Source organism: Galendromus occidentalis, unplaced genomic scaffold (genome assembly GCF_000255335.2).
Source record: "Galendromus occidentalis unplaced genomic scaffold, Mocc_1.1 scf7180000077529, whole genome shotgun sequence".
Taxonomy (NCBI): Eukaryota; Metazoa; Arthropoda; class Arachnida; order Mesostigmata; family Phytoseiidae; genus Galendromus; species Galendromus occidentalis.
In genome coordinates this window covers 1,140,153-1,161,853 of record NW_003805517.1, presented here as the reverse complement: position 1 = coordinate 1,161,853, position 21,701 = coordinate 1,140,153, and the positions used below count along the sequence as shown (strand labels likewise).

Genomic DNA, 21,701 nt, shown 5'->3' with positions numbered 1-21,701 from the left:
AAATCCGCAAAGGTTGAAAGACGCCCACACGCTCCCTCCGTCGCCGCTCGATATCCCTTCTCGTATCCCATCGCCAAACCTCTCTCTAGTCGTCATTTGCACCTCATTCTCGCGGAATAATAATTGCTTTTCCTGTTTCCCATATTGCACGTACATTTTTTTCTCATCATATCTTGTGACATTATTCACTGGAGCGCGTCGTTCGCATCTACTTTGTTCAAGATTGCATTGTTCTCACGTCAACAACACGTAAGTACTTTGGCACGCACGGCGTGACCCTGAGGCTCGGCCTCTGAAAAGAGAATTTCTCTAAGATAACACCTTCACAGGAATGTTCTAGAATCACGAAGTCTCCACCGCGGCTGTCTGATGGCGTTCGAAAAGCGATGAGTAGAACTCCGCCGAAGGAAGTTCCTCGCTGAATTTTGTGCCGATCTCCTGGATCTTGGCGCGTCGCTTCACGTGTGGTGCTGGACATCTGAGGGAGAGGGAGGAAGGAACATGGACATTAATTCCTAGCTGAATCGGAAGACTCGGCGGAATAATCTCCGACGATGCTCTTAAATCTATTTTCGTTTTCGGAAGGCGCGGAGAAGAGGGACTCACGACTCGGGGTCAGCATCTAGACGTCTCCTCCTGCAGAGATTCAGCGCGATATTGCGGACGACGCTTCCCAAAGTGCGACGACTGACGATCAGACCGTCGAGCGCGGGGATCAGCGAAGTATTCGCTCGATTCGCGGCTTTGCTTTCGACCTTGAGACGGAACAAACCGCTCTGAAGCAAGGTGACGAAGATAATCAGAACGTCCGTCGTTCTCTGAGAGTTCGACATTCCCGTGTCGGTGAAGGGAAGCAGCTGATCCAGTGGGAATTTGCTGTGGTCTTCGAAGCTCTCCAACCAGACAACCATAACTGAAACCGCAATCGGAGTTCTTCAGAATGGAGGCTCACCCAGTCCCACAATAATTATTATCCTGTGGAATTCCGACACGTCCGATGTGGACGTTTCCCGCAAATGTCGGTAGGGACGGCGTTAAGCTGGGACTGACCTTTAACCTCGAATGTCGAGGGGACGATGGATCGGGGGGCTGATTTGGACTTGTCGAGATTCAACGTCATGTTGGACCTTGGCGGTTTCTCAGGGGGCGTTTTGCCTTCGGAGCTTTCCTTCGGCGGGGATGGAGTTTTATCCAGGGATGAAGTCGACGGTCTCCGCGAGCCTTCTCGGTGTGTGGGTACGACGAAAGCCATCTCCGAAAGCACATCCGCCCAGTAGAGAACTTGATGCGTGCCGTCATACAGCGAGCCGCCATGATTCGAAGGAAGATCAACTGCAACCATAACGTTGTCATACACAACGAATCTAGAACCATCAAGAATTCTCCCCCTATCCACCGATAGAATGACAGAATTTTTGTCGGAGGTCACAATTTCGGGACATGACTTCCTTAAGAGAGGAGACTTACGCAAGTCCATATCACCCGAGATTTTCCAGGAGGTTTCGAAGTTCCCCGTCCATCCTATGTGCATGACCACGTCGACCGGCCAGCCCAGAGCTCGGAGGAATTCCAAGTAGAGCGGATGCACCCGACTTGAACTTTTGGCGTTTTCCAGAATCTCCCTTGCCTCTGTTTGACCCCGCTTCATGTAGAATATGTGGACGGTGTCAGCAGTCCGCGCAGACAGCTGATCGAGAGACATCAGTTGTTTCGAGAGCTCGTCGCTATTCGGCATCGGGAGCAGTGATTGTGAAGGCTGAAAGCCGTTTCTTGGTCAGTTTGCGCTCTAGATTCGATTCGAAATCGAGAGTCCCCACAACATTGAATTCGGAATGTGCGGAAGCCGGGGAACGCCAATAGCTCACCTTGACCGATCCCTCGTGCGGAGCCAAGAATCCGAAGTGCATGAGGAAGAGTCGCGCCGTCTGGAATGATGTCTGATTCGACGGGGGTCGGCAAGGCCTATTGGTGGGTCTCTGGAGCGCTTCGCGTCTACAGGAAGCCTCGAGTTTCGTTTGCGATTCGACCATGCTCAACAAATCTGCAACGAAATTTTGATTGAGCTCTCTCCGCCGGGGTACGAATCGGAGACGAATCCGTTGGGGCAGAAGTTCAGAGAGAGAGGAAGCAGAATCACATGGCCGATCCGGTACTCACTGCTGCTGATCGTGTTGTCCGGCATGTTCCATGGATCGGGTATGATAGTTTTCTCGATATCACACGGAGGGATCTCGGCAGTTTTCGGAGGGAAATAGGCTGGCAATTTCTTCTGAAGGCTCGCCAGCTGATCCTTATTCGGCAAGCTGAGTTGATACCGAGGTAGCACCATCGGAAACAGCGCAGGACCCCGGTGTTGAGCGGGGGCTTGGTTGAGGAGCGACAGTTTACTCTGTGGAACGTTGCTCAGCTGCATCGCCCAGACGTGCCGTCCAAAAGGGGCACGGACGAGGAGCGTCAACGATGGATTGCTCGTGGGCGGGGCGTGGATCGGGTCCTCGAGCACACCGATCAGCGCGTGGCTCTGCGTGTAGAAGTAACGGAACTTGGCGCTCGGCCGGTCCTTGAGCAATGCCTGCTCGTCGAGCAGCGAACTCACCGGACACTCGGGTCCTGCTGCGTTGGGGAAGTAACCCACGTGGTCCATCAAGGCGGACAGAACCGCCTCGGCAGCTTGCAGGACTCTTTTCGAAAGCGGTTTCCGTTCTTTGTTTTGTTTGAGCTGTGGAATGTCTGTTGATTTGGCCTGACTTTTGCTGCCCGATATACCCAGTTCGATGACTTCCATAACTGTGTGTATCGTGTCCTGATCGCAGAAGAGTCCCGCGTGTTCGGCCAGCCAGACGGTGAGACAGCCGAATGCGGCGACGATCGTAGAATGCAGTTCCTTAGAATGATCTTTGGCAGGTCGATGGCTCTGCCACACAATCAGATCGCAAAGCCAACCCACGCACTGCCGATACTCGCGATAATTGTGGTTTGCTGAAAAACATCGAAAAAAACATCTTCAATACTATAAATGTTATGTGACCATTTCGCGCTTAAGAAACATTAAATTTTCACATTTTCTTCTCCTTTATATTTTTCTTCGAATATCTTCTGCCTTGAAGATGAGAGTCTTGGCATATCGCGCATAGATTCCTGACTCACCGAAATCCGTGATGTGCAGTCTCGCGAAAACCGTTAGCACCTCGAGCGCAGTGAGAACGATCGAGGTGTCGTTTTTCCAAGAAGACGTCAGATTTTGACAGACGGATTTAATGGCTACGAAAAGAAGATGGTTGTCCTGGAATACGGCGTCGTCCTTGATGCTGCCTTCTGCAATGACATCTTCGATGAGAACAGGTCTTCTCCCAGCCCCCGCGGTTCCTGCCGAATCCTTCCCGAGTGCAACGGGAAATCAGTGGGCTGGTCTCTCGAATAATTATCAGGCAAGCTACTCACCTGGTGGCGGGTTGGCGGCTATGCTGCTGTCGTATTCGACCTGATCGAGAACGGCACACATGAGGCTATGTAGAAGGGTTTGCGTATTCAACGAGTCCAGCTCGTGGGTCAGCGAATTCACAAGGAGGCGGAGGAGTCGAGCTCGGAAACAAGATAACGACACAAGTCTGTTGTTTTGATCGCGAATTTGTAGCGAGCTGCTATGCACAGTCAACGGTAGCAAACTCTGAAGAATAGAAATGGCGGAATTGTGCAGAAGGTTCTCAGGGACTGGACTCGTGGGCAGGTGTGCAGAACTTGAGCGAACTGGAAGGGAAATAAGAAGTCCTCTCTAGTAATTGTAATCAGCTTTGATCTGGGGCTCAAGACGAATGGATCGGGTCGTCGAGGAATCGAAGAGAATGACATCGAAAACGGAAATCGACTAGGCCTACCTTGGGGCGGCATGAGGACGTTCTCGATGGCGCTGACGAAACTCGGCACCAGGAGAGCCGCGCTCTCTAGATCGCACTTGAAGAGATCCGCTGAATGCGCCACCACGCTGCACGTCACAATACTCGGGGCTTCTTGGGGCAGCTGCGAACTCAGTGCGTGTTTCAACGCTATGAAGAATCTAGCTAAATACACGCTCAGCAGCCCTTCGTCGGAAGCTTTTGAGCTGAAAATTTTACACAATGTTCCTAAGGCCTCGGCTTGTCCCCATTCGAACGACCAGCTCGGCGACAGACCCAGATGGGAGTCCGACATCGAGTCGCTGTCCGAGAACGATTTCGCAGAGGGATCGTGTTGACTCGACTGACTTTGAATGGACTCGGTCTCCGAGTCGAGAAACGAGCTCTCGCCGTCCGACGCCTGGACGTACGACGACTCGAAAAGCCAATGACCGTAGAGATGCAGGAGCGAGTTCACGGTTGGCCGTTTCGGGTGAAGAGTCAGACGTCGGGTGACGTTCAATCCCGTATTGAAGCGTTCGGTGGGTTTTTCAACGGGAAAGGTGGGGGTCTGGACGGCTCCGGTCGGAGTGACGACGGGAGAAACGGTCGAGGGAGTCTTGTGTTGGATGAGTTGTGGAATGTGGAGTTTCTGACCAGCTTTCTGTTTGTTCTTCCGTAGCGTAGGTGGGGTGGGAGGTCCGGCTGAGAGATTCGTCGACGACGACATCGACGAGTTGGCGCTCTGGCTCGCTGGGAGAAGTAATCTGTACGCGTTCTCTTCCGAATACCGTCCCAGCCACACGTCGACGTAGGACGATATCGAAGCCATCGTCCGGTAGAAAATCTGTGCTTCGTTCTCGTGGAGCTCCTGACTCAGGTGCGTCAAGGTGCCGTTCACGGAACCCTGGTCCTTCGCCAGCTGGGAGAGATCCCCGAGAGTGTGCAACATGCGATACCAAGATTGTCCAAGACGCTCGCCGCTCATATCGGTCGGCACCAACGGATATTCCTTGTCACCATCCTCTGCGAAATGGGGGAATATAGCAATAATATCACATCATTCGCGACTATATTCATTAATGTCTAACAAGAGATAATAAATTGATAATAGTATAATGATGCGGATTACGGAACACGGAATACAATAGGAGTATCTATCGGGATCTTCTCTTCTCCTCTGGGCTGGGTATATTTCTTCAAATGGCAACGCTCGCAATTCTCGACCAATGAGACCGACCAACTCAAAACTGTACGATTGAAAACTATACCGCGGGGGATACCAACCGATTTTGACTTGAGGGTATTCACTGTCGAGGATTTCACGGCATAGTTTGCCGGTCATGATCAGTTGGATCTTTCGCCATTGGTCGATCAGAATCTGTCGATGTCTCCAACGTAGACAAAGGCCTTGTAGCGTTTTCCAGAATGACGGGGACGGGAAGCTTGATCGATGGCAGGCCATCAACCACACTTGAAACAAGACACCCAGGAGACGTTCGCACAAATGCGCCTCGGTGTCCGCGTCTGCGAAGAGAACAAAAATTATGATCGAGCACATTCTGCTCTCAACGGCCTCAAGTTCTGGCGTCTGATGATTTTTCTTCCACACGACTTTTGTTGGTTCACCTTTACACTGTCGATCCGAAAGCATAACATCGTTGATCGCAAGGAGGAATGAAAGGATTTCCTGCCAGGTTTCCTGCTCTAGGATCGGACTTTTCGTGGCTATGAATTGCACCCTTCGAAGCACCCGATGGCAGAGGAGCGCTTGACGGGACGCGACATCCGACGTCACCTGCTCCTGGGTCCTCGGCGAGAATAGATTGTAGAGATGCCAGAGGATCCTCCGTGAATACTGGTTCGCTCCCAAGATGACGGGTCGAGGCACACAAATCTGCTCGACAAGGAATCATCATTATATCCTTTCCTCTGTAGTCCTTCATCGCTCGAGTCATTGGACCTTCGTCAGCTGGTCGTGTCCCTATCCGCTCAGACACTCGGTTTCGCCGCTCCGATGAAATGAAAGACCGGATTCAAGGATTACCTTTGCTTCGTCGGGTATGAGCGCAACGAGCCATTCACAATATACATGAACACAGTTTTTGATTGCTTCATGCTCCTTCTCCTTCAAGGAAAGGTTGAGACCGTGACACATCACCTCCATACACCAGTTGACTTCGACATCTGAAACGATGAATTCCAGATGTTTCTATTGCCGTCTGAAAGCGTTTCTTCCCGACGAATATAAGCTCCTTCCGTATCGAGGGAAGTTATTCGATTCGACGTCTTACCAGTGTGGAGGTTGCTGACTTCGGGAGTGCCCGAACTCAGACCAAGGGAATGCGCCAGAGACTGGACTACGGCCTCGACCACAGCCCCGCTGGAGGCACTTGGGAACTTCGCCAGAACGGAAGAGGACCTCTGTCGAGCCTCCTCGGCTACCTGGATCTCGCTCCATTCCGAATACATGTTTCTAGGGAGCTCACGCTGTCGGAAGGAGAAAATGAACTTCGTTTAGGTAATCAGCGCGAACGATGAATCGATTTGGCGCTGAACGAACTTCATTACCTCTTCAAAGCTTTATGGGCGTCAGGTATATTAAGGAACACGCTCGGAGTTTTGACCCTCAGAGAAGCTGATTGAGCCAGCCGACGCAGAATTGTCGAAAATTCCGGCCTATCAGGCAAACCAGTCACACGTAAACAAAATCCGCCGATTCATTTCTAAGTTCGGCAGGACTTCGAACACTCCGTCCGCCGGAATCCGTTCTATGGCCTCCGGGATTCGAGAGGGGGGATTTGAGCCGCAAGAAGATCCGCGGAAAAGCTCCATCGGGTTTGTTCCTCCGCAGAGTCGCGAATTCAGCCGAATCGCAGTAATCGATCTCTTCGGATTCCGGACTATCGGATTTCAAGCCAATCTGGGGCTATATGGTCCGCTCCTGATACGGCGGGATGCTCCGTACAAGCCGTAACAGCTTCTTGACCAGCTGGCTAGAGGTTCTTCCTGCGAACAAATGTTCGCTTTGTACTAGAAGAATCCCGGTAGCTGAGCACAATGAGAGCCCTGCCCTTGGCTACAGAAAGACGGGTGTCCACTGACTTGACTTTCGTGCGTCGGTTCATAGCGGTTCGCGCTCAACAGGCCGTGATATCACGTGAATTCCCACACAATAGTGCGAAAGTGAACTCCCGGAAATTTCCACCTCGTTCCTAAAAATTCAACTCGAGCGCTCTGCTTTTCTGAGAAATCGAATGCCTGTAAGATGAGCGACTTAACGTCCCGTCAATAACGGGAGATGATCTCCCGATCAGTATCTAGCTCATATTCTAGCTTTCCTATCCAGGAAAAATTTATCCGCCCCTCGCGGGGATGGAGCGAACCGGAGGACTCATGGGTCGTCGTCGTTCCCACTTCGCCACGGACATGACGGCAGCCTCGGCGTTTCACCCAGCTGTCAAATTGAAGACAGGTGAGTGCTGTGCGTTCTGAACTCTTCGATTTCCTGACGGAGTCTATTTGACCGCGGTACAACGTCCGAGTCTTTCAGGGGAGAAGAACCCGTTGCGAGACTGGCTCGTGTCCTCCGGGCTCGGAGTTCTGAATCCACAGCTGATTTGGACCCTTATGGGCGTCTCTAAGTGGGCCAAGACAACACATCGACGTCCTCGCACGCTCCTTGCACCTGACGGCCTGTTCCTCCCTCGCAGGACTCGACTCGGTGATAACCTACCTGTTGTGCATCGAAACCTCATCATACAATCACGATATCCATTTCAGCTGAACTTTTTTCCGCTTGCCGTAGACTTCAAAACATCATCACCATGTTGACATCTGTGCTACGCCGCTCCGGACACCGAGCGTTCACGGGGAGGCCTTTAGCGCCGAGGGAGCCGCAAGGAGTCCGACGGTACACAGGGTCCGACGGGGCTGGGCTACGCATAAAGAGGGACGTTGACAGTGAGTTTCCCCTCCTCACAGTCACCGTATGATAGGTCCCTGAAACAGCGGAGAATGCCGAGACAGAGCGAGCTCGCCGCGAGGCGCCTTCCTGGGAGCAAATTATCCGGAGCACTCCGCTATCCTAATTAGCTAACGTTTCCACAAGCGCTTCCCCTATTCTCCTTTCTCGTGAAACCTGACGTAAGTATGATTTGAAAAGTGACTCGCGTCAACGCCTGGCTCCCGTGGGAATCTTCGGTTCCGGTGTTCTGAGCGACAATCAGTGCGCTCTCAAGGCCTGAATTCGCAATACTGTCGTCTCCGGGAACGGCGCAATCAGCTCTTCAGACAAGGCTCGCTAATGAGACTATTGCCCCCCGATATTCCTAATTCCCTAATCATAATAATTGGAAGGAAGATTTTCTCAAAATTTTTTCAGTCTCATTCAGAACCACGGGGGGCTTTTCACGAGGTCTCCGATTTTCTTGAAACTCATCTGATCAGACGCTCAACCGGTATACGTTTGCTGATTTCGGGAACGCTCGCATGAGCTGAAGCTTTCCGCATTTCCGACTCATCTGGAACTCTGTGTTTTCCTTTCCTTCCGAAGTTTTCTTAGGAGTCTTTAGCACATTCACTCAGATTGTGAAAACATGGCCATTGTGTGTGGCGCGGCGAATTGCCTGTCAGTTTTTCTGGCTAATTAGGTACTTCAAAGGTACAGTACTTATTCTCTGAAGTGAGTTACTGTTCGCAAGTGTTTGCGGGGGTTCGCCGCAAACGATCGGTAGCACAACCGATCCTCGTTCGAATGCCGATCATTGCATGCGTGTTCAATTTCAATGAGCTTCGAGCCTCAACTTCAGGATTTCCGTCCGTCTCAGTGATTCGGCGAGCTAATGCAGAACTTCCGCGAATTCCGGTCGATGGTGCCAACCTGTTGCGAGTAAACAAGATCTGCCTTCTTATGAAATAGTCCAGCGGTTCGTTTGATCGACCAAAAGCAGTTCTATGGTATTCGCGATTCCTCTGACGAGGGTCTGAATTTGAGGAGCTCCATTCGCTCGCTCGTCCCCTCAAGCGGGCACTGCTTAACAAATTCACTTGCAGTCCTACATTCCCCACATGTCGACAACGGTGCTTAAGTGATCTACTCGCACGACCTCAGCAGCTCAACTGAGCACCGCACTTGTCGCTTCTCGACTACTGGCAGCATCTCCGACCCATCCGCAGCTCGCGAATCAGACGACGACATTTGTGTCAGAAACCAGAGATTCGACCGCGTGACCCGCAAGAGGTGACAGGCGCGGTGCACGGGGGCGTCTGTCTCGGAGCTCGATCCCTTGTGACAAAGAGACGAAACTTCTTACCGTGGTAGCAATCGTCTGTGGCCAGCGGGCTCTCAGATAGATCGAATCACTCACATATCGCTCTCCGATCTCCTGGCATATTTCGGGGAATTCATCCGTAACAGCTTTCTGGATTAGGTCGAGTACCTAGAGTCGTTGCCTCCATGGCTGTTTAGGGACGTGGCTCAAAGCAGTCAGTTCTTTTTCCCTCGGCGAAGAGGTCCGTATAAGCCAGGGCTCTCGGATGGCTGCTGCTATTGTGTTCCTCACGTGGCTTGGATCTTGTCCGCTTCCTATTCCTCCTCCCTCGATGCGTCCGCTCCGATCCAACGGCAGTCGCTCCTGGAGTGGGAAAAGGCAAACACGACGATTTGAATGCGTCCGAGATCGGGAAAAACACTCGTGCGCTCGAAAGCTCAGTCTCTTTTCGCCTGTGTAAATATTTGAATTGGACTTCGTCTTCTACTCATGAACTCATGACTGCATGTACAGTGTATCCTCGTTTATTCGGCACCACGATGGAAACGTGATTGCAAGGAGTGATGAGCCTTATTAATTCCGTCTGGGAAAGTCAAAGTCCGCAAGCAATCCGAATCACTGGAAGAGCAAAGCTTTCCTAGAGCCTTAAACTCCGGGAGACCTTCCAGCGCTATGACCCATGTCCGCTCACGTCCCGAGTATTTCAGCAGCCAGATGACTAGGGAGAGGGATAGTCATCGAATCTGGATCCGCACAACGAAATACCTTTACTTCCAACGGAGTGAGTAAGTCATGAAGAAGTGACCTCAGTCAGTTTCGTGAAGACCCACCACGGAGCTGATCCCGCAGGAGAGAAAAATCATAAAGATCCGCGGACGAACAAGATGAGAAGCCTGGGTCAGGACGACTCGGTTAGTTTACCGATCGCTCGCCCGTAAGTTCCGTAGAATATGTGTCTGTCCGCTTGTACGTCATAAAATCCGTAGACAGCGTCAGCGACACCGACCACGATATGTCGCCTTCGACTTTCCACACCCGTGCGTGCAAAGCACGAGCTTCTGACAGCGGTGGCGACCACCGGTTGATTCGCGCGGTGGAGAAAGTGAGGAGGAGTCCGGACGATGGCAGCAGCAGCAGAATCGAACATCGAGGAACGGTTCGGCGATGGTTTCTCAAGGTCATTGTTCTCATGACGCGAGTGGCGAATGCGTCCCATGCAATCGAGATCCTGACTTACGGTGACACGAAATGAACTCTTTCGGGACTAACAAAGCTGAAATCAGAGCTCGAAAGCATCAGGGAAAACTCCGGCGTATCACGAGACTCCGGCGCTGTCAGTTCCGTGTAACATTATGCTAAGTCGGAGCGGTTCTTGTCGAGCCTGGCAGCGGAATTCTCAGCGGTTGAAACTCGAAAAGACGAAGGAGAAGAAGTATCGTCCGACAAGAGAGCCAGTAACTGTCAAGAAGACAGCGAGCATCTAATGAAAGAGCATTATATGAGGAAAAACTGCAGCAAACTGTTCGTGGGGCCTCTAATGAGACCGTGAGTCTTCGTCAGGTACCGCGAACTGCCGCTGGGTGTCCACGAAGTTTGCGGATGTCACCTGGTGGCAAACGCCTGGTGCGAGCGCCGCTTGCCAGAGACTAACGCAGAAGATGCCCCCAGCAGAAACAGGTTTTCCCTTCGAAACAATTTCGGATTTTAGGTTTTCGTTTCTCGTTCCCCTCGATTCTTTCCGTGCCAGTCGCCATTCAGTCAGACGGCAGCGCGGTAGGAGCAGCGATTCATTAAAAGGCAGCGAGCAGCAGAAATTTCAATTTGTTTTACTTTTTCGTCATGGTCAACATCGACTTAGCATCTTGGGAGTTCATCATTAGACATTACGGCATCTGCGTCGTCTACTAAGAAATCGAATGCGCGCAGGCTTTCGCATCTTTCCGGCGTAGCTCTCTTGCGGCGGGGAGAACATTTGGGGGGAAACGGTTAGCATTCATCCAATGTTCCTGATTGGCTATTCGCCGGATTGGGGAGCTCAGTCCCGATTACCCTTTTTTGTTGTCTCTTGCCGCGGTCCGCGCATTCGGTATCTCTTTTGATTGAAATGATTCTCAGAAGAGCATCCTGAACGACCATCGCTTAGCTTTTAATAAGAAATTAAGCGATCGTCCTGATAGTTCTATAATTAATCAGATCACCCAAGGGGACACCATGAGGATGACGATCAATCGGGTCTCGGTAGATCCTCGTAGATCGGATTTGAACGTTCTTTTCGTTCGTATCCTGAGATCCGAGTCATAGCTGCGGGTGCGTATCCCTTATAGTTCTCTCCTCTGAATCATTAATTCGATGCCAACGATGGGGCTACTTTCGATCGTTCGAACGTAGGAGTCTCTTTTGAAACGGATCCACAGTATCTTTTGGAAAGAGGTCCGTCCACTTAATTTATAACTGCATGTGCGAATCACAGTCATAGAAAGTATTCGTTATGGGTTAGTGGGGCCGTCTCAGCCGCATCGTCACGAGAGAAAGAAGGAAAAAACTGCGGTAGCCGCAGCGAGGCAATAGCCGCTAGCGTCCTGAATTCCGTCGGTTTCTCTTCTTTCATGGCGTGACTGATTGTTTTTTTTTGAGAAGGAAATATGTATGCGTCCGAGCAACAGCTTCTGACAGTAGCTAACACTCGCGCGGTAAAACGGAGACTTTGTGCCTTGACATGGTCCGAGCCAGAGTTTCTCGACAAAGAACCACAAGTCAGCGACATTTCCTCAGTTCGTGTCGGGGCGAGCGAGAAAATCCCACCGAATCCGCTCCAGCAGCACTGCCGAGACTGGAACACACGTTCCCAAAAAATTAGTTTCCGCCATCAGACACAGAACGTGCCATTGCCCTGCGTGCAACACGCTCCCTGCACGGTGATTGCCTCAACCGTTCTCGTTCAGGTCACGTAGGTTCCAGATGACGCGGACAGACGATCAAGCGGCAAGTAGAGACGCCAAATCTTATATTACCGCTATCCGTTCCGCGCACCGCGTACTAATGGGTAGCGGAGAGATCGAACGAGCTCTGACGAGCCGCGATGGCGTTCCTCATGAAGTTGCAGGAATCGTCTGGCCTACCGTTCCACAATCTGAATCTCGTAGCCTTGGGGAGAGCTTTCGATGACTCTGATCGATTTTATCGAACACGCATGTCATCGACGTTCTGGTCTCCAATGCTCCATGCTCAATGCCCGATCCCTCTCTGGGTTCTCTGCAATCTCCATGCCGTGGGGAAAAGGACGCAGCAGAAAGTCCAAAACGGCTCCCGGGAAGAGCTCGCGGGAAATCGTGCGCTCGATGCAGTCGCACGAAGTTGTCGATGCATCGACAATTCAGATCGATGTTGTTCGATCACGGCAGAGGCCGGCAGGAGCGCATTAACCCCCCATGTATGTCAACCGATTCCACTCTCGGGCACGATGGTGAATTAACTCCCAGATCCAGAGGAGGATACTCGCAGAGTAGATACGTTGCAACGCACGTCCCCTGCACCGTCGTTCGACGGCTCGCCTACTTTAACATCGCTTACGAACTCTGGCGAATTCCCATTGTTCGACATCCGTGAAACTTTTTTCCCCGGCTCCCGTCCGACACTTGAAAGTTCCACCTGAGCGCGGTCTGCCGCCTATTCGGTTGATTCCGCGCTCGAGTGGTTAGAGCGCTCGAGTCTTCCGCTCTCGTCCGACTGTTAGTGAGGTCTCTCCAGACGAGCTATTACCCGCGTGGAAGACGACACAATTCTCGTCAGACCTCAGCACTTTCCGCGCGACCCCTCCTTCGTAGACGCCCCGTATGACGTTCGCGACACGCGAACTTCCACCTCAAGGATCCTACAGCTCGCGGTTTCGGGGTAATTCCTGTCACAATAAATGGAGTCGGATATGCACAACCGGTCGGAGCTGCCGGAATCGCATTCGTCCCCGAGACCGGAGGAGCGTCGGAGTGGATTGTTCGTATGTCTCGTATCAATAATAGAACGATTGGGAGCTCGATGCCTCCCTTAAGGAACGACGGATATGATCGGATCTCTACTCTAGTTCGATCGATACGCTGCGAAATTCGACGATGAGAGCGGCGCCAGAACCAGAGGGTAATCGAGAGAGTCATTTTCTCTGACCCTAATCGAATGGACTAGAAGCGCTTCTCCCCCTCGATGATGAGCTCGGTTCCATGTGGAATGCAAAGACCAACAGATGGCCCCCGTTCACAGGCTTAGAGCACGATTACTAAGACATTCGATGCGTTCGGGAATCAAACTCACCATGATGTAGCTCCAACAGATGTTCAGGGTGTCGTCGCCGACCTTAATGTGATGTAAATGCCATGATAATGTTTGCTGTCGTACCCCCGTACCCGGCTATCTCAAGCCCACGACTCGTAGCCGGCTGGAAGCGGTCCCAGCTCGGCAGTGGCGGTGGTGGTCTGCAGAGGCTGAGTCCTGTCGCTTGGTAAGACAGATAGTGCTCAGGAATTCTCGTGCTATGCTGTTTTGCTTCAAGCTGTCCAAGTCACTTTTTGCTTCGCGATTCTCACCTCGGAGAACTTGCAGACCTTTTCGTTCGTCGCTGCCGCGGTCGGTGCTTAATCCGAACGAAGTTTTATCCCCCTTGCGGACACGGGCTCTCGCACAAAGGTTCAGTCGATCCGGAGCCGCTCTCAGCCGCGAACCCCATGCCAGAAGCCTGGAGATGTGCTCGAGGGGGAATCAGGGAATGCACTTTCTCCGCTCGGTCGCTCCGAGAGCCTTCATTCTTGAAAGGGCGGCCGCAAACTTCATCCTGCTGGTTCAGGTGGCTGCCTGGGGCCAGTGAATCGTATTTGTGTTTCGGATCGAGGCAGCGGACGGAAGAGGGAATCTCGCGAGCAGATATCATTCGCAACAGAGTCAAGGTCGACCGATTTATACGTAAACACGTTTTTGGTCGGGAGAGAGGCTGTCTTATCTGAACCAGTTTATTTCTGACCAGCCCGCCCGCATGCCCTCGAAACGTAACCCAGAGTTCAGTCTTATTGGGTCCCAGGGATTATCTTCCGTTCTCCGAGGAACGTCTGCTATCTAGTTATTTATGTATACCATTCATTCGAAACCGGTGCCCGAATATAACAGAAACCGAGGGATCATGGATCGGATCATCTTCGATCGAGGCTCAGACGTTCCAGTCGATTCTAGAGCGACCGCGAATTCCGTCTCGGCCCAACTACTGTACGAGTCGAGTCCTTCGTGAACCCGATCTCCATCCGAGCCGCATTGCATGTACTACAGCGGGGATCGATGCGTCGGTCACAAATAAACTTCATCAAAATCCGCTGGTGCTCAGATGAGACCAGCTCCGAACTCCCTCGGGTCGGGGAAGGACACTTCTGCGGATTTTTTTTCAGACAAAGGAGACAGCATATTTCGCCACGCCGGCGACGCAAACTGCCGCGGCTCAGGGGAGCACGCCGGGCGTCCAAGACTTCGGAGACCGATCTTGACTCTCGCTTTCCCTTGCGCGCTAATACATGTATCCATGCGATAGGTCATTCGCGGGATGTCAGGGGATGCGGATAACTTGGAACATAGGTAGAACGATAGTGATTGTATCCTTATCTTTTCGCGCGTTTCCGAGGCTACTCATTGGCGCTGCTAGGTCAGTCACCCGACGTCTCGCTGCTCCTGAGTGAGACGCATGCATGCAAGTCAACCTTCAGACGGATAGGTTCCACAGAGCGACCATTACCTTAGGGAAAGGAAACGACATTGTATTTTTCCTTTTCGTTCGTACTCAATGTATGCCTCCCTGCCGGTGGCCAAAGTCTAACCGATAGTCACTCCGGTGAGATCCGAATACGGAATCGGAGAGGATCTGCATAATGTCGAAATCGATGCTAATTTCCGTGTGACAAGCCCTCGACTCCAAGCAATTCGACATTTTCTGTCATTGCCCTTCATTGACGTTGATCGTTCGTCGCCCGCTTCTCTCCTTGCTCCGGTTGCCTCTGGTGATCCCTCATACATCTAAGTACAACCCTAATGTCCCCGTCCCGACACAAAAAAATGTCTAGAATCGATATCATTGTGAAACACGGTGTGAGCCACTAGATTGCAGCTAATAAATGAGCTGACCAGCCTTGCCCAGGAGGAGGTCCCCCTTTCGGATTGATCTGCGAGTGACCGTTTTTAAAAGAAGCATGGGCTCCCTGTGGGATCCAATCGAAGAAATCCGCAGAGAAAAAGATATCGGAAAAATGTCGCCTACCGGGGCGGTGATACTACTAATTCGCAAGCTGGTTGAGATCGATCGGCAAACCGGACGATTGGATTCTGTGCCCTTATCGGCTTAACGTCGATCGAGCCTTCGGAGTCGAAATGGAGGCGATGTACATACATCTCTGCGAATTCATCCCAGACGACAGATTGATGATTTTTCTTGTATTTATTCATGATCTCATTCATGCGAACAAATGGGGCGAAGACGCTGGCGTAAGCAAAAAGCATCTAATGATGATCGACACGAGCGGCTGCCGCTGATAACTCTATCGTCCATGTTCTGTGTTCCGAGGCAATCTATGATTCGATTCCTACGAAAATATGCACCGATAGCTTCCGGGGTTATCTTTATCGTATTCATTTCCCCTCTCCGGCTGGACTCTCGTCCGATAACCGTTCTTCGCGCGTCCGCACTCGCCCCGAGCCAGACCATTCTGGAATCGCCGCTTCGACCTTCCTCATGGGATTGAGCTCTTGGCAGGGACAATGCCCCGGCGTGGGCATGGTCGAGCACATAGGACGTCGGCTTTCCCCGTAAATTTCCTCGCTGTCCAACGAGAGATATGCTCGGCCTGGTGCACTTCTGAAAATTCCAGCAGGTTTCCACTCGATACACCTCGAGCTTCACGAACGTGTCCAGCGGAATTTAAAAGTTTCATTTGCCTTCTCCAAGGTCGGGTACCGACAGCTCGCGAGAGCTCGCTTCGAGTTGTAGGAGGTGGAAGAAACCCTGCGGCGCACCATCGGAGAAATCGCTCTTGAAAACCCGGCGTAGTCTCTGTGGTGTCCCACCCTTTCATTCCGAGAGTTGACGTCGGTCGTCGACGATTACGAGGTCCTGTATGGCTTTCACAAGCGAGCGCGTAACACTCGACGAAGGCGGCTTGGAACTCAGCACTATGAGACATATGCGTGAATGTCCTTCGCTCAGAAACGATCCTCTATGCCGCGCTCTTAAATCAGAGGACGTCGTCATCTTTCCACAACGCGAGACCTCGTCGAGTCACGGCTGTCGTCGTATCGCCGCGAGACTCTGTGGAGGACCGATTGCTGGTCTGGAACAACTTCGTTCCGCCGGGTGATACTTTCGAGAGAGATCATCATGATTCTCTGTGGTGGTTGTAATGATGACACCTTTGTTCCCAGGAACTCGATCTCTTTCTGAGCGTTGTTTCTCGGAAGGCGCCAAATGCTAAAGCGACCTTAAGACCCACAGAGTTCGCATATACACAGCGGAGGATAAACAAATCATTTGGGTCTACTCGCTAAATCCTTGCGGGATACGCGAGCGAACCTTCTTGATGTTGTCGGCAGCTCCGTCACGATCCGCGGAGCTCTCTTGAATTTACCTGAGAGGCACCGATATTCCGCGTTCGCCCTGTCACCAGCCTGCGGTTAACCGCACTACGTGTTCCGCGCTTCATCAACAAGCCCGTCATGAGTTCACAGAAGCACACGTCTCCTCCAGAATCCTTTCTGAATGCGTCGAGGTGGAAATTGAACTCTTAATGAGGATAATCCCATAATAGTCTCCGATCCGGCTGAATCGTTGAAGTGCGTTCGATTGACGGACTCGCATCTATCAATCTGGAAAAACTCAGAACTGTTGAACTGGGTCGTTTCTGTCTAAGAGACCCTTCAAACAAAATAGAAACGAAAACTGAATTTTTGTTGAAAAACTCACTTGATTCCAGAATTTCATCCATTGTTTTGAGAGCAGTGTCCGACACCATGAGCCGTGCGCTCAGCTGGTGAATGCTCCATCAACATTGACATTTATTTCAATAATAACATCCTTCCAGCGAACAGGAACGATTAGGACAATGACCATATGTTTCATTGGGAACACATGTGCCCTCTCGTTATTATACAATGAAGGGAATGTGAAGCCGTCGACAGCAACTTACACATGTGTGCTGTCTCATCGTTGTCGACTCGATGACATTCAGTATCGTCTCGTTCCGAGAGCACGGCGAGACTAGAAACTGCGCCGGTATGCATGTTGTCGACATCTAATCACCGCAACAGCGAATTTTGAAAAATAAGAAAAAGGAATTCGGAGCTCCCACCTCTCCGATGGGTCACGTGCCTCAGGTCTGAGCCGTCGAGTGCTTGACGGGTCCAGGCCTATTTTCGGGCAAAGTTCACAAGAGACCTTCTGTAGGAAGTACTTTCGGAGCACGCAGACGCTACGTGCCTCCTGCTCCTTGTCGTGGGTGCACGCTTCCAGCGAGTCGTGTACTGCACCTTCGCAAGTCGTTCCTTCTCATTACCTGCCTTCCTCGCTTGCCCTTCCGTCGATCGAACGACAGACACACTACTCGTCTCGATCGTATCCAATTCATGAGCAGCTGTAGCTGCGCAAATCGACGAATCGGAGGGGGACGATCTACGGGCATTTCACTCTGACTATCACATAGCAGAAACAACCTTGACCACGTCGCGACCAGAAAAGTTTGACAATGAACAATAGTCATCGGATTCCGTAACTTTTTTTTATTTCCTGCTGCCAGTTAACATTTCTCACGGATCGAGCGGCGGACGGTCGCTCGGGACCCCCAACTGCTCTTCGCGGGTCTTTCCCGAGCCGAAATCAGATATTTCTGCTTCAAACGGATGATCAGTCAACGTTTTCGAAAGTATCCGAATCGAGGAGCGACCGGTCTCCGATCATTCACTTGGCGTAATGAGAAACCCATTCTCTAATAATAATCAGTGTTCCCTTCCGAATCGGATCTAACGGAATGATTCGCTCGAGAGGGATTATGACTCTTTGTCGATGCTCCCGGAGTTTCATCGAGTCCCTATCTCTCCCGTACCCCACTGAATTGAGAAACTACCCAGGCATGAACTTCGTTCCATACAGAGGAGGGAAATCGAGGGAGCTCTCTGGCGCTGGCACCTCTGTCTAGGAACACAGGGCACCAGCAGAGCCCACTGGAAATTACGCACCTTCGGGGAGAGCTTCAATAGGATGGAGTTTCGGATATGGAAGTTATGGCTGAGGGTGGGGAATCACTCCGCACCGCTATCCTCGATGTTTCCTCAATCTGAGAAAGATAAAAGCTTGGGCCTGAATCGAACGAGCTCTTGGACGCTCTCGAGATCAATCGCGATCGATTTCGGTTTTTGCCGTCGCGTGATTTCCAAATTTTCTCTCACAGAGTTTTTGCACCGTTCGCTGCGAGTAACGTTAGAAGCGTCCAATCTGCCCGCGGTTCGGAAGAAGTATCGTCGAGGGATAGATTCAGAAGCGAAGTTCGTTGCGTCCCGTCCCAGAAGCCTTCGGTCAGAATTGATTATTATTCTTCTGAACCGATTCCCCGAATTCTCTACTCTCGCGAGATTGAAAAGTACGGATAACACGATCGAACAGAAATACCCGAAACCAAACAAGAATACGGGGTAAACAAAAACGCGATCCGATAACTCGATTCCTCCGTCAAATGAGCGAACGAGTACGCGACTCCTGGTGGCGCAAGGCGAGAAATCGAATTCACCAGTCCGCTAAAATTGGAGGAAAGGTGCACGCTTAATTACATGTCATCCCGAGCAAAAACGCAAGGGAATCGGCGACGTTTATACATAGTCGCCGAGAAAATGACTAATGGCTGATTTTTCATGCTCGAAGGCTCACGTCGTCATTAGTTTATCACTTTTGCATGAGATCCCGATGGCTGCGGAACCAGAATTGAATCGCCGGCGATAATTCTCTTTTTTACAAATGAATTCCGGTGGATGCGTTCGCGCGCCGCCACAGGTACGCCGCACGTTGGAGCGAGTGAGACGGTTACACAATATTTGTATGAATTCCGCTGACCTTCCTGTCAGACGCTCCAATAAATCACCTGAGTTTTCTGAGATTAGGGTCGAGGGCTGCTACACGTATAAGAAACCGCTAAATCTTTCAGAGCGTTTGCATCCGAAAGCCATTGTTCGGAGTCGGAGGTGACGCAGGACGAACGAAAGGCTCTTCGGCAGAGTCATCCCTAACACCTCCGGAAGGCTACCCACTCGTAAGGAAAACCCTGGTCTGTCTCGGATCCGAACCCTACTGGAAGCTGGGGAGAAAGAGATCCCTGACGAGCACCGTTCCTCCAGCTGTCCACGATCCATGAGTGTCACCGAACTATAAAGGGATCCGCAGAACTCGGTTGACGTCATCGCGAACAGTGTCTGCAGTGGGACGACATCGAAGAGCCAAGTTCATTAGCGACGAACTGTATGCGTCTTCGTTGTCCCCTGAAGTGCTGCATACAGTTTCGCCACGGTTATTCGCCACACTCGCTTTGGCACAGCGCTGGGAGACAAACAAACCAACCGACGGAGGACCCACAGGACGAGTGAACGGACGCTCGCTCGGACGGACACCCCGACAAACCTCAGTCAGACGTAAAGACGGACCCACCGACCGACGCTGGAACACACGAACACTCTCTCACACACACAGTAGATAAGACGCAGCAACGGAGCCAATTACAGCCAGTCCAGATGGCTTCGACGGGTCGATGTCCCTGTCGGACAGTCCGACCGACTGAAAAGCGAGAAGGCCGCCTTTTCTGCTGTGGAAGATTTTCCATTAGTCACTCACTCACTCAGATCGGGGGGCGCCCGCCGCCGGTGTCTTTCCCGCTGATTGAACTCGAACGTTTTTTTTTTCTCTCGATTGCCCGCCCGTCAATCTCGCACCTGGTCCTGTCCCACCGCTGGAACACGGACGGCGGCGGCAGTTGCGGCTACTAGATAAGATCCATTGAGACACGCGGGAGTATCGGAGGTCGAACTCGATTAGGCTAATACAGCGCGGGACATATACAGCTAATGCCGCGGGACATATCGATCAATGTACACATAAGAGACATAGCCAATGAATTTTCCCACCCCGTAAATTCCGGAACCCAACGTTCACAACCGGGAGGTATCGTCGGCGTCGCCTCTGAGGTAGCAGAGCGAGGAAAGACCGCTTGAATTCAAATGCAAATTCACGGTGGGCTCCACTCGGTGAAATGATCGCGTAGGTCGCCGCCTGATGAGTCGTAGTCTTCTTCTACGCAGTCTCCGAGGCAGAAGTGGACCACGTCGGCGGAGGCAGCGGAGGCCGGGGCCTCAGTAATTGTCCGGTCGGCCGGTGTGCCGAAAAATTCTCAACAATGCCCTCGCTCGCTCGCTCGTTCGTTCGTACTGGAGTATTGAAGAATTTTCGTTTCTACTGATGCGTAAAAACTCCTCTCAATATGTATGTGGATGCTTCGTGTCTTTTGAACTCGTGTCTCGAACGGGCGGCGGCGAGAATATCTGTATTCGGAACGACTCTCGTACAAACAATGAGATCGCTCGCTGCGCCTCGTCGCCCGAGCCGAGCATTGGCCATCCGTCGTTACGAGATCGTTCGACGACCTGCTAAGCTTTTGAGAGTTGCTTTCGGCGCCGATGTCGTCGCGCCCGCGGTCGATCATCGAGGGCTCATTATCTGACAGCCGATACGCGATGACCTTAGGCATCTCTGGCGAATCGGGTTTGACCAAAAAAAAATGAAGGTCGGGAGCTGAAACAACCTCAGAAGCTCCTGCCGGCAGGAATTCACAGGTGGAATGGGATTGCGAGCCTGATGAGCAACAAGCCGGAAGACGATGACGGATTTCAGTCCAGTGTGGATATGGCGTGAAACATGAATCATGGGAGTCGTTTCGCACCCCGTATTTCGCGCGATATTCTGCGGATGACGTAAACCCTCGGGCGTTCGCGCAGTGGTTTACGGTTTGGCCGAATTTCCAGAAAGCGTCCAGAAACGTAAAACTAGAACCTCTGGTCTAAACACACAGAGCGATTACAACGATGGAGACCTGCGGATTCACGCTCAGACTCCGCATCACGGATCGAACTCACTCAGTGCCATAAGGGCAATGGTGACGTCACCAATAGTGTAGCGTTTAAAGCAGCAGCAACGGGAATGAATTCGGTCGAAAACCGTGAGTTCATGTCGAAATACCTCCGTTCCGACGTCCATCGACTCATTGTATTTACGTATTGAAAATCTAAGAAGGCGTTCGGAGCGGCGGCGGTGGCAACGCCATCGGGGCCTCACAAGTTCAACAACAAATAAATGAGTCTTCGTCGTGCTACTTTTCCTCGCGGGTATCAATAAGAGCTTTTTTGGCGTTCTCGCGTCGAATTCAGTATTTCAAGCAGGATCCGCAGACACGCAAGCAGAACCAGAAGCGCGAATGCGTACCTATCTGTCCAGCTCAACACGACAAAAAAAAAT

General features: G+C 51.7%; 1 protein-coding gene across 1 annotated transcript; it reads right to left on the bottom strand.

Annotated features, from left to right (window-relative positions):
- Positions 1 to 168: 168 nt before the first annotated feature.
- On the bottom strand, positions 169 to 6,344 carry LOC100908570 (ral GTPase-activating protein subunit beta). Its single transcript, XM_018641340.1, has 13 exons — positions 6,167 to 6,344; positions 5,920 to 6,059; positions 5,502 to 5,769; positions 5,160 to 5,399; positions 3,876 to 4,898; positions 3,442 to 3,747; positions 3,148 to 3,312; positions 2,158 to 2,979; positions 1,866 to 2,041; positions 1,468 to 1,756; positions 1,051 to 1,332; positions 607 to 913; positions 169 to 478 (listed from the first exon to the last, which is right to left on the bottom strand). The coding sequence occupies exons 1-13, from the start codon at positions 6,342 to 6,344 to the stop codon at positions 343 to 345; spliced, it is 4,332 nt and encodes a 1,443-aa protein (XP_018496856.1). The 3' UTR covers positions 169 to 342.
- Positions 6,345 to 21,701: the final 15,357 nt, after the last annotated feature.

What these genes read in the sequence shown, in the direction of transcription:
- LOC100908570 (XM_018641340.1), bottom strand. Translation starts at nt 6,344, where the DNA reads ATGTATTCGGAATGGAGCGAGATCCAGGTAGCCGAGGAGGCTCGACAG. An exon ending in CGTCCTCATGCCGCCCCAAG is followed by an intron (nt 3,748 to 3,875) that starts GTAGGCCTAGTC and finishes TTTCCCTTCCAG; the next exon opens with TTCGCTCAAGTTCTGCACAC. An exon ending in CGCACGAGGGATCGGTCAAG is followed by an intron (nt 1,757 to 1,865) that starts GTGAGCTATTGG and finishes AACGGCTTTCAG; the next exon opens with CCTTCACAATCACTGCTCCC.